Source organism: Perca flavescens, chromosome 21, assembly GCF_004354835.1.
Source record: "Perca flavescens isolate YP-PL-M2 chromosome 21, PFLA_1.0, whole genome shotgun sequence".
NCBI classification, from domain to species: Eukaryota; Metazoa; Chordata; class Actinopteri; order Perciformes; family Percidae; genus Perca; species Perca flavescens.
Genome location: NC_041351.1, coordinates 23,466,853 through 23,479,392, shown reverse-complemented (window position 1 = coordinate 23,479,392; position 12,540 = coordinate 23,466,853). Strand labels below are relative to the sequence as shown.

Below are 12,540 nucleotides of genomic sequence, written 5' to 3'. Positions count from 1 at the left end.
CTAAATTAGAAAAACAATAAACCCCAAAAAACAAAAAAATGGACTAGCCCTTTAAGAAAATTAACAAAACATGCATAAAAAAATCTAGCCTATAAAACATATATGTAAAGCAATTTGAAGTGGATCTGTCTTAAGTGATGACTAGTTATAATAATAACAGTTAATAATAAGCCGGGCACTATAAAAATATTTCTCACTCTGCAGTCCAAAGGACACACTCAGTCAAACTTGGAATTAAGAATGCTCATAAAATACCCAGATGACTCACAGAATGACCCCGTTCTCTACAGAATTACTAAAGAAGACTACTAACACAGGTGAGCTCTCTTATTTTCTGATGGTTAGTTTTGTTCTTATTGTGGCACTGTTTAACATGATTGGTGAAGTATTTAACTCAGTCTTCTTTGTGAGTGTTTTCTCCTCTCTGTGTTACTATTCCTCAAATGCAACTCAACAAGGAAACACTGTCAATTGAAACACAAAGAAGGAATTTCGTAGGCAACTAAGAAGACTGACTTTGGAAGATACTCAATTTAAAAAACTCAGTCAGCTGAAACGTCATATTGTCTTCAGAAAAACGTACAAATTGTCGTTAGTTGCAGTAATGACTATTTTGACAATCAATTAATCTGCCGATCATTACTTTGATTAACAGATTACTAATCAGATTAAAAAGATCAATATTGTTGTTTTTTTCCAGAATTTTATTCAAAGAAAACATATCCCTTATGTTCTTGTACAATGTTCTTCTAAACACTTAAAAGTTACATATAGCTTAATACGAATCATGTTCTCAGTAAAGAATTGTTGAGGTAAGAGCCAAGTACAGACAAGGCTACTACAATAAAAATTAAATTAAATAAATAATTCAATTCAATTTTATTTATAGTATCAAATCGTAACAAGAGTTATCTCGAGACACTTTACAGATAGAGTAGGTCCAGACCACACTCTAAAATTTACAAAGCCCCAACAATTCGAATAACTCCCCCAAGAGCAAGCATTAGCAGTGGCTAATAATGCAGCCAAGCACTGACAATAAAAGGTAAATGTAATGTTACAAATATAGACCATTTCACACTTTTAAATCTAAACATTCTAAATGTATCCTACGTTATTTCTTGTTGCACAAACACAAAGTAAACACTTGCAACAAGGATATTCTAGTTTCTTTTGTCTGTTAAAATGGACACAAATCTGCCAGAGATACATAAGCTAAAATAAACATGGATCAAATCTGTTGCTCAGAAATGCGAGCGAAACATTCTATATATTTGATTAGCTATTGCTCAAGTTTCTGTTGTGAAGAAATAAAGGATTCACTTTAGACTGTCTCTGACTAATGGCATTGAATATTCCATATTCCATAAACTCTGCAACTTTACGTTATAAACTAGTGTCTATCGAAGACAAAAGCACGATTAGAGGTTATTAGAAACATGTAACCGACAGAAATACCTTCCATCAGTTTTCTCTTCATTTTGTGTTAGCTTTATCAAGCGTAAGCTCTAAATTAGCATGATTAGGGGCGTTACATTTGTCAAGATTAGCTTTCAAATAGCTTTATCGGGACACCTGCAACATTAACCATCACAAAACTGAGAGAAAACAGATGGAAGATATTTATGTTGGTTACGTTTGTTTATTAAATTACCTGTAATTGTATATTTGACTATCAAAACAGACACAAATATGCCCGGGACGATATATTTAGCTATCACCACTTATCTGAAATTAGGTCAGAGAGATACTGGAGCATAATGTGTTTGACGCTGTGCATCATAACATAGACCCAACTAGTCGAGGATGAAATTCGTTGGCAGCCATTTTATTATTGATAATGTTATGATTTTATTTTAATCGATTAGTTGTTGCAGCAGAATGAGGACTGTGGATTCCTTCCAAATACTGACATAACTCTTACTGATCAGTATGAGCAGTAAGATTTATAACAACAAGCCAAACCTGTTTCAATAATTATATTAGGGATGCACCGACTAATCGGCTGAACATCGGTATCGGCCAATATTCACCTTGTTGACAAATCTGCAAATATAATGATGTTCACTCATGGCAGTGGTTAAAGTTTATTCGTTGTGTCCCATGAATTTTGCACTGGCTAAATGTTGTGGTTATTTGTGATCGGACTCAGCAAGTAAAAACCACAACAACGAAAAAATTGTTATCGGCCAAATTGTTGTTTTAAACATTGGTATTGATGTTAGTAATGATAGTTCATATGGCTGATCAAATCATGAAAATAATCATTTGATTAATCTCTTGTTACAAATGCATTTATGGATTGAGAATGTACAGTATGGATGAATAACGCGAGAAATATCTTTTAAAATATCTTTACAGGATGATGAAGATGTCAGGGAGTCTCACTAGCTGCTGTGTAGCTCTGTTCTTTGCCCTGACTTATGTGTCGGCTGTACAAAGGCTTGATTCACTAAATGATTTGAAGAAAATCAACTTTGGTCAATCTGTGCCCAAACACAGTCTCATGCTGCTCCACTGGTTTGCCAACACAGTTGACATAGACAACAATAATATCATATGGCTGACCTTTGACGCAAACTGTGGAGATTACGGCTCACACCATTATGGCAACTTTGAGGGGCTGCTGGACCCACTGCCTAGGGGAAGTGGATATCAATACTACACTATTGGCAATCTTAATCAAGAAACATCCATGCCATTTCCACTTTATGTTGTCCTTCCCCCTAGGGAGTATGTGGGAAGAAACAGGGACAGGATTTTGATTCGTGTCAGGGAGCAGTACAAAGGATGGCAAGCTTTGCAGAGGATAGACCAAGTGTATATCACACAGCATTACGACACTTCTGAACATCAGGGGACACTTTATGATCCAGCTTATACCTTCAGAATCACTACGAACCTCCTGAGACAGATCAGAGAGTTTTCTGTGGGAGAAAACCAACAGCCACTGTTGCAACTCAGAAACCGCTTTGGAAGCAACGCTGACGATGTCCACATCAGAAACACATGGGGTGACCTTGCTTGCCTTGGACTGCTGTTGTTTATTGTGATCCAGGAAAAGTGCTCCTCTAACCAACACAACAACAGACGTGAAAACAGAAGAAATCATTTGGTTAATGATGCTTGGGAGAGTGGGAACAATGTTCCTAATTTTCAAAACCAAGGTGTGTTTGTAGTGGATTTCAACAATGATGAGGACCACAGAGCCAGCAGGACAACTGTGAACGGAGAATTAGGAAGTGAAAACACCTCAGCATCCCGAAACAACGTCAAATGGTGGTTCTGTTGTATCTGTTTAACCACCTTGCTAGGATTAACTGTATTGTACTATGACTGTACAGTCATATTGTTATTTTTTTTTCTCCCGAAGTGAAATTGTTGTGCGGTAGTTGCAAATAAAGTGGGAAGAGTGCAAATAAAAAAGTCTGAGATAACAATAAGGTGCAAATAAGGCAAAATCAGGTAAACGGTATAGATTATAAATTATAAACAGGTTAAAGGTTGTAAACAGTTTAGGCGGGGCTGCAAATAGATATGTATGTACAGTACTGTATCAAATCTGTAGTACAAGTAGTATTAGTTAGAGAAAGGTTGCACTTATTGCATGTCCCATGAGTCAGTTGTAAGGAGTTAAATTGTATGATAAAAAAATCTGATGTAGTCCAAGGGACACAGTAATCAAAAGAGAGAGAGAGGTGGTCAGTTAAGATTGAGATATAGCCTTACTATGACAGGCTTTTGATGAAAGACAAAATACTTTAAATCACAGATCTCAAACCATGTGCCACAAGGGGCTGATATGCTTTAGGACATTGGGAGCTTCATAGCTTCATTTATTAAATTGCAATTTGTTAATAACAAAGGAATTCTTCTTTATTACAAAACTATTTGAACTGAGCAAAATGGCTTTTATTGTATATTTTAATGCACTGCTCTGGCATGGTCAGAATGTTGAGGCTTCATTCATGCAACAATGTCTTGCTCGGACAAAATAATAATAATGATGATTCACTGATGAAGATAACTTTTCCCCATGTTTTTTTGACTAGTTAGCTAGCTAACTCATCACATGGCACATTTCACACCGATTACTACGGGCGGAAACTAGCAATTTGCTTCATCCTGGCACAATACATCAATTCATGTGTTTTTTGTGCACTGTCCCTGTTCAAATAAAATGTATTTGACTAATAAATGTTTTTGTTTGGCAAATTATTAATTGATTATGTCAGTTTATGATATGGTAAAATGTTTGTTTCTATCTGCATATGACATGATGAATATGGAATTTTGCAACCCTAGTTGTTACAAACAAATTAATAACCAGCCAAGATTACAGATTTCACTGGTGTTAGCATGCAGCTACTTGTAGTTAGCAGTGGATAATAATGTTAATGGAATATAGCAGCAATTTCTTTCATTCATTGAAAAGAAAAAATCTTTCTTTCATCAAAATGTACGTTTCGGTTAGGATTTTACAGCACTTTCAAAATAAGACGACTATAAGCATGAGCATGTTAAATGCTGTGACAGGCCAAAACAAAGGGAGCATGGATCAAACTTGCCCCCCGATCCCCAATTTGCGTGGCCTTGCTCTAATATAACCCAAAGGAGCGATTCCTATCCTCATATCTAAACCAGAAAATGTTGGTTGTGGTTTTGAACGTAAAAGTCACAGTTTTAAACGTCTTTAATGTTGTAAACTGTCACAGTTTGGTTATGCTTAGGCACAAAAATGACTTGGTTAAGTTTAGAAAAAGATTGTCGTTTGGGTTAAAATAAGACGTCACTTCACTTCCTGTTCGGGAGCAGGTTATGTTGGCGATCAGAGATCAACCGGTGTAAAAGCACCTCCTACTGACCAATTAATACTCGATTGATAACGGCGTCACCCTTCTTAGAAGATCAGGTGGAGCTCGGTGCGTGGTTAAAAAAAAAAAAGATTAAAACATTTAGAGACTGACAACCCGGTTAACATTCCCTTATTGGTATTTTTATGAAAGATATAGATTTTCAGCGGAGGGAATTATGTATAGGCTTGTTGAGCCGTGTGTTGCCAATGCGCACATCGGTTTGAATTATGTTTTTATATTTTTTATTTGCTCACGATCGCTTCCCACTGCCAGGGTTGCAACTGAAATATGGCTGAAATAGGCTAAAGCAACGGCAGTTTATGGAAAGCACAAGTGTAATTATGGTCAGATCTTGTGCTTGCCTGATGGGGAAGTGATATTGATAAGCGTTGTGATTTACGCATCTACAGCGTTGGCTATTTTTTTGCCAGCTTTTTTGCTCTTCTTATGTAAAATATGTGGCTCTGGTAGATGTTTGCGATTGGTCGTGCTGTGCAAACACCGCCTCTTTTATGTGAATGCATGCTGCTTGGATTGGGAAACCCTGGGTTGATTGAACTGGTTGTTAACCACAGCTTATGCAGGGCCGCGGTTGTTAGGTTAGGTGAAGCTGGGTAACTGAAATAAATCCATGGCATGTTGATTTTGATTCCTAGTACAGGCCTCAGGTCTCCCAGGTAAAAGTCCTGTGTTTTTATGACCCATCCACCACCCCAACCTGCATCCTTATATGGAAATTTGACGCTCATATACTTCGTCACATTGCTTTCTGCTTTGCTCCCATCATAACTACTATTGGCAACTAGTGGGCTATAAAAATTTCACTATAAAAAGTAAATATGTTATAATATAACAAACCTATGGAAGCATTTTTTTTTCGGGAGAGGACAGTCTCTAATATATTTACATCCAAGTCTGAAAAGAAACCCTTCTTTAACCATTAAGTAAATCCTTTATTTATTGGATGACAATACTTTATATGTAAGATATTTACCCAGTCAGCTATTCACAGGTATTCTTTTTCACCCTACGGAATGTGAGAAATTACTTTAAATTATGACCACATCCACTCAGAATTGGTAACGATTTTTATTATTATTATTGAACTAATTAAATCACTCGTAATTGTAATTGTGAACATCTTACCCCGCTGGCTCTGCTCTCTCCTTTTCCCATGGTGGCTGATGATATGATATTGGAAATGTTCCAACATGTGACATAGACGTAATATGTAGTCCTGTTGTGTTTGACCGATAATTTCCTCGGAAGGCGCAAATGTTTTTTAGTTCAGTTCAGTTCAGTTCGACTGGTGAGTCAGTGTGAAGAGTCTTGTTTCTGGGAAAGATTAGTCATATATGCTTACATCATAAACAACCAAACCAAAACAGTAATGTAAAAAAAAATACCCAAGTACTGTATTTAAGTGCAATTAATTTACATGTGTATTCTAATTTTATCCTCCTCCACATTTTGGATGCACATGTTGTACTTACTACATTTATTTGACAGTTTAGTTATTAAATGTAGTTACTTTTTAGATGGGAACTTTACATATGCTATTTGTTTTGTTGAAATAATTAAAATAATTCTATTCTATTTTTATATAAAATACAACACATTATTGAAGATTAAACCAGTGGTTCCCAACACTTTTGGCTTGTAGCCCCTAAAGAAACTCTAGTTGGGGTCCTTGTCATGTTTCAAATGTCTTTAAGTACCATCTACAAGAATGAATCTTGAATTTGCACATAAAAAAATCTGAGTGGAAACGCCAAACATTAGAGCAACATTTTTCTACACTTGGCTGAAGAGGAAAAGTTGTATAGATAAAATAAAAATGAGTAGACTGTAACTGTCTTCAATGATACATCAACAACTGAAATGCCATATTTCCATAACATTTTCTACATGATTTTTCATTTGAGGTTTGAGTGCCACTCTAATTACATTATCCTTTTGCATGCTCTTCTGCAATAGTTTACTCGTGATAAAAGCTGATACTGAGACATATGCACACAAACCTTCCTCCCAATTGCCACCAAACACGACACAAGTTTAGAAACTGTCGGACCCTAATGAGTTGATTCAGAGGCACCACGCAGTTATATAAACATCTGTTTATTGCAATGTATTCATGCGTGTGCCTCTCTCAGTAAACACAGTAAACGTGCATCATCCATTTGTATAGCCGGTTATTATCTGCAACACCAGTATGTGTGGGTCCAATGTTTGTTTGGATTCAAACCCGGGCTGGTATTTTTCAACCTGGACCCTATTTTCCCATGCATTTGTGTCTTAGTGAATAATGTCAAGAAAAATCTTTGAAATTGGTCCAGTATCGAGAGAGAACGCTGTAACCAGCAGCCGCGAACCAGGCTGCAATGTAATCCTGTAGGGCAAATTCTACCATTAATTTCCATCTACTAAAAGTGCTGTTTTTGCCACTGACAGGCTCACATTGTTATTCTAAGTGTCTCACAACATTATGGAAAGGATACTTACAAAGACGGACCTTTTTGTTAAAGAGCAAATTCCTTTTTGTTTAACCAGAAACAGCCCCGAAATCGCAAAACCCACCAGAGTCCATTTAAATAAACAATACTTTTAGCGTGTATAGAGCCAGCATATTTCCATATGTAAATGGATGAGTTAAAGGTTTATTTCAACCAAACCAGAGTGGTGATTGTTGGAACAGTGGAAAGACAAATGTATGTATGAAGCAAAGAGAAGCGTTTTGGATACATACACTCGGCACTTTACAACCTCTAGGTTTAAATTAAGAATTTAATTTAACTTGCTTTCTCTAATGTCAAAGTATGTCAAAATGTAGTATTTAAGATGAATATATATATTTATTCCCATTGTACTGTGAACATCTTATGCTTGTTATTTATTAACATTGTTTTTAATCTCTCTTGACCTGTTTGTGGGCGTTTGCCCCTTTAATGACTGATGAAATGAGTGTAGCACCTTGGTTGATAAATGTATCTTCAGGTGGCCGGTGCCCCCTTTACGCACAATCACACCTGATTCTTATTAAGGGCGTCACTGCCCATTCTCTCCAAGGACTCTGATGAAGATGTAACCTACATCGAAACGTTAGTCACTGTTATGCACCTTATTAAATAAAAAAACTAAGAAGACATTTTTCTCTACGCTGACCTGTCCTGCCCTGGTTGAACTGGATTGTTGTGGTTTGCAGAAGCTCAGAGAATTTTCTTTTTTCTGTATGTATTAAGCACTTTGTGCTACAATTGCTTGTATGAAAAGTCTGATTGATAGATAATATACACTAGGAGTAGTAATTCCAGATTTTAAACCTCTAAGTATTGCTGGAGCAGAGATATGTGTTGAGTTTAACAACACCAAATTTGCTCCAAAAAATTGCCCCTGACATTACCTGTTAAGCCAGAACAAAGCCTCTCAGAATAAACATGAGGTTTCTCGGGTTGGTTGCTAAGGGAATGTGTTACAGCGAGTCCAGTATATCAGACCTAAAGTCTAATTGTTTATAAGAGAATGTCAGGTTAGATTATATCAAATGAGTGCAGCCTGGCATTGTTTTTGGGTGACTGAATTAGAAACGATTGTCTGACACCAGTAGCTGTTGTGGTACCAGCTTTGGTTATTTGATCACAAGACCTTGTATGGAGTTATGTGTGAATGTCTGTCCAGTGATTAATGTCGATAAAGTGAATTATTTGAGCATGAGTACACACCATGGAAAGGTTTCAAAGCAAGCCTCTTTCTTCACTAACAGCTAACAATAAATAGTACTCTCATATGATGCCATCCTCTGTAATAATCTGCCAAAGCCAGGGGATACAACTAAAGTGCTAACACCAAGCCTCTGACAAGCTGTTAAGTCTTATTTAATGGTGAGTTAATGAGCTGTACACCAACGGATGGTGCCTGCTGCTTGCTATTCAAAAGACCAGAGTTCATGAGGGAGACATATGGCGTTTCCCAATATGTGTTCTTCTATTGACTTGTGTTCTTGTGTCCCTGTGAAACGTCATCTCGTGTTGCCAAAGTACTGTCCCAATACACAAGTTCCCATTTCGCCAAGAACAGTTACAATTCCCAGATGTATTCTTGACACGCCCATTTTTCGAAGATACATCGGTTGATAACTTGTATGAACTTCACAGCACCTGTATCCCAACATTCATTTCGGCATTCAATGATGGTTGGATTTCCAGTACATAGACAGCCCAAAAAAGCCAAATTTTCGCCATCTTATTCATCACTAAATTCACTTCTGAGAACATTTTAGGCGAGAAATGAAAGGTTTAGATTTCGAATATAGGCAGTCTTGCGCAAATCTTTGCCGAATTGACAATTTGCTCCAAAGTTCGGAGCTCCATAAATTGACGCTTGCGCCGGCCTCGGCCACTAGCTCGGCGCTCGGACAGTCACACTCGGAGATCCCGCTGTAGGACCCCGGAGGTCTTTTAGACCGGTTCCGTAAATAAGAGGCTTTTATTTCGGATTCGTTTGTTTAAATATCACACACACACACACACACACACACAGCGCAGCAGGCAGAGGAGAGATATACCATAGACTGTATATTATTAGTCTATGAGATATACCCGTTTCTTTTCGGGAGACTTGTTTGAATTATGCCATAGGCTATAGCCGACATTATATTTTGTATTTAGTTTATATTTTTGGTGTTTTTGTTTTCTGATTTATTAGAAGTTGAGTTTCAGTCTGTATGATAAATGAACAGTTGTACAAGTGGTAACATGCTATGACATGTTATGTAGACTAAAGGGGAGACACCAACCTTTAGAATTTGAATTTCTAATTTCCATCTCCCTGGGCATATACAGTGCACTACAATAATATAGAAATGATAATTCCACATAATATTAATAGGAACATATAGGACACACCAGTGCATATGCCTATTTATTTTTTTTAATTTAAACTGACTTAAACTTATCCACTAATAATAGGGATCGCATTCCACTCTTTTGAATAAGTAAGGGGTGTTTGAGCTAAACCATAAACAATAAAATTAAAGCTCAATTTGTTTTATTTTTCAATATTATTGCAATAGTTGTAGCATTATGAGGTTTTCTTGTCCGGAGATTGTTTTAATACAAAGTGGTTATATTGTTGTAGTTTTTATATCTAGCTGTTATTTTGGAGCCTTGCAGGTAGCCTCTGTGCTGGGGGTGTTGAGCAATAACTGGAAGAACGCATCGTCTCAAACTGTTAACAGAGTTTTCTGTGCTTGTAAACTTGCGAGTTTATTCTTCAAAGAACAACCACCAAGAACACAAGTCCGTACTTTGCATTCTTGGTATTGAGAAATGCCCATAGACATACATGAAGCAGGAAGACGTAGCCATCCCTGTGAGTTTACAACTGACAACTGCCTTCCTTTCAGCTAGAGTGTGGATCAGGCTGCATTTTTCTGTCCGAGTCTGGCCCACATTCGACAGTAACCGAACGCGGAACACCCGGTGCAGCGCACACAAGGCAACAAGCACACGTTAACACAGGCACGCACCTACATAATACGTTTTTTTTAAATTTAAAATGTTCAATGCATTATTGGGATGATGTGATTACACCCGACCCAAACCCGAACATCATTTCTAAATATCTGTCCAAACCTGGCCCGGCCCGGCAGGCTTGGTTCGGGTATCCATCCTCTACTTTCAGCTCCAAGGAAGAGACAGAAGGGATGTAGTGCAGAGTTTGAGACAGGGCCTGAACACAGCCCAGAGCTTTGGGGTGTTACTTTGAACTTAATAAACTTAATTGGTTTGAATATGTGAGATGAAGTTTGGTAAGTTGAAACAGCTTCACGGTGTGTTCCTATTCACCCATGCAAGTTTAATTTGTTTAAATAAATACATTTTTGTTCAACCTTGATCATGTGTCTCCCTTTTGTTGCGGTCACCTGAGCCATGTCAGACATACAGGGTATGAAAAATATTTTTCACACCAATTACCAGGGTCGGCCCTGGGTTATCTAGCCTGTGTTCAACTGTTATTTTTTGTCAATTCAAACCAAGCCAGTCAACACCGTTTGATCACAACCCGAGAGCGATGCTCTTGAAAGCTACCAAGAAGTGGGCATGGGTAGGTAAACTCTCTAATTCTTGTTCATCTTTTCTCAATCCAAACACTGGAGAAATGTTACTCTGTAGATGCTTAGAAACTGTGCATGCTGTAGCCTAGTGCAGACATCTTCAACAAGGGGTCCGTGACCCCTAAGGGGTCCTCAGAGTTACTACAGGGGGGCCGCCAAAATATCTTTAAAAAAAAAAAATATAAATATATATATATATATTTTTTTTTTTAAAGATTCTTTTTTTTTTTTTTAAATGAAATATGTTTGAAAATACACATCAACATAAATCTAATGTATTACGTAATAGCAAAGATAAATTGGCCTGTTGTACATATTGGATTTAAGCTTACTATAGGTAAGGTAGCCACTATGGTAGCCATACAGTTAGGCTCAAAGATGATTCACTGTGTCCTCCACATGTATGTTTAACGTTAAAACATGATGTATAAATAATATCCATTTATTTTCATCCATTCGGCCCAGTTTAATATGCAACTCAATTGTTGACAATATATGCAGTAGGGAGTCCCTACTCTGTCTCTCTTTGAGCTAAGGGGTCCCTGGCCTAAAAAAGGTTGAAGACCCCTGGCTTAGTGTAATTTTACATTTAACAATGTATTGTTATAAAACTTAAAGCCCTATATTCCTATGTTTGGTATTCCAGCAGTATATGTTTACACCTACTATATGGATTTATAGACAATTCCAGGGATAGATGGAATAGTAGGATCTAATACATTTTGGATTGATTTTCTCCTGGATTTCACATACCTTTTACCAGTTTCTTAAAAGAGGAAAGTGACTTTGATAATAAACCCAACCAACAGAACAAAACTGTCAGGCAATTTACACCTGTCGTCCACATTATGAGATTTTTATGAGATTTTGAAAGACAAATCATAACTCTACCAGACATGAAAATGGGAACTTCAAGGTGTGTACCCACATTTACAAAACACAAAAATCTGCAGAATGGTAATGAAGTGTAGATGATAGGTTGGAGCATTCCTGACCCATGGTTTCTAAGGTTTATTTGACCTTCTAAATGGAACAAAACAATCTATATATTAGAGCTGTCCATCTTCCCCTATAATACCATTCAAATGTTATTTGTAATTTTCTTTAAATATTCAAATAATATTCAAATATTTAATGCTCAAATGCAGCCTGTTATTAATATGTACCACACTACTCAGGCTTATGCATCGTCAATGCCACTATAAGCATATGGTTGTTGTTACACGTTCTGTCCACTAGAGGGACTTCCAACATTAGCCTGAAGGGGACCTAGGTCATGGCGCATTGCATTTCTTGTACACCGCTTTGTTTACATAAATTTTCCACCTGCTATCTCACACTGTATACACTGTATAAATAATTATGTTCTTCAAACTATTGATCAAAACACGTTTAGCTAACATGGTAAGCTGCTTTTAAAGGAGAACTACTGTTTTAGCCACGCTAATGAGGTAGCTCTAGGGATGAGAGCTGTAGTAGAGTGAGTGGAGGGCCAGAAGTGGTCCATGGTTCTTTACGCTACAGAGAGGTCCTATCCGAGTCTTAAAACGTATCCGAGGTACACTTAGAAAA

The 12,540-nt window shown here is 37.1% G+C and overlaps 1 protein-coding gene across 1 annotated transcript; it reads left to right on the top strand.

Moving 5' to 3' along the window:
• The first annotated feature begins 234 nt into the window (after positions 1 to 234).
• Positions 235 to 9,295, top strand: LOC114548608 (uncharacterized). The gene is made up of 3 exons (XM_028568598.1): positions 235 to 317; positions 2,362 to 3,279; positions 9,211 to 9,295. The coding sequence occupies exons 2-3, from the start codon at positions 2,363 to 2,365 to the stop codon at positions 9,293 to 9,295; spliced, it is 1,002 nt and encodes a 333-aa protein (XP_028424399.1). The 5' UTR covers positions 235 to 317; position 2,362.
• Positions 9,296 to 12,540: the final 3,245 nt, after the last annotated feature.

Bases quoted from the DNA above. Each gene is read 5' to 3' on its own strand.
- LOC114548608 (XM_028568598.1), top strand. From the start codon at position 2,363: ATGATGAAGATGTCAGGGAGTCTCACTAGCTGCTGTGTAGCTCTGTTC. The intron at 3,280-9,210 runs GTGGTTCTGTTG...TTTGCTCCAAAG, and splicing joins TCCCGAAACAACGTCAAATG to TTCGGAGCTCCATAAATTGA.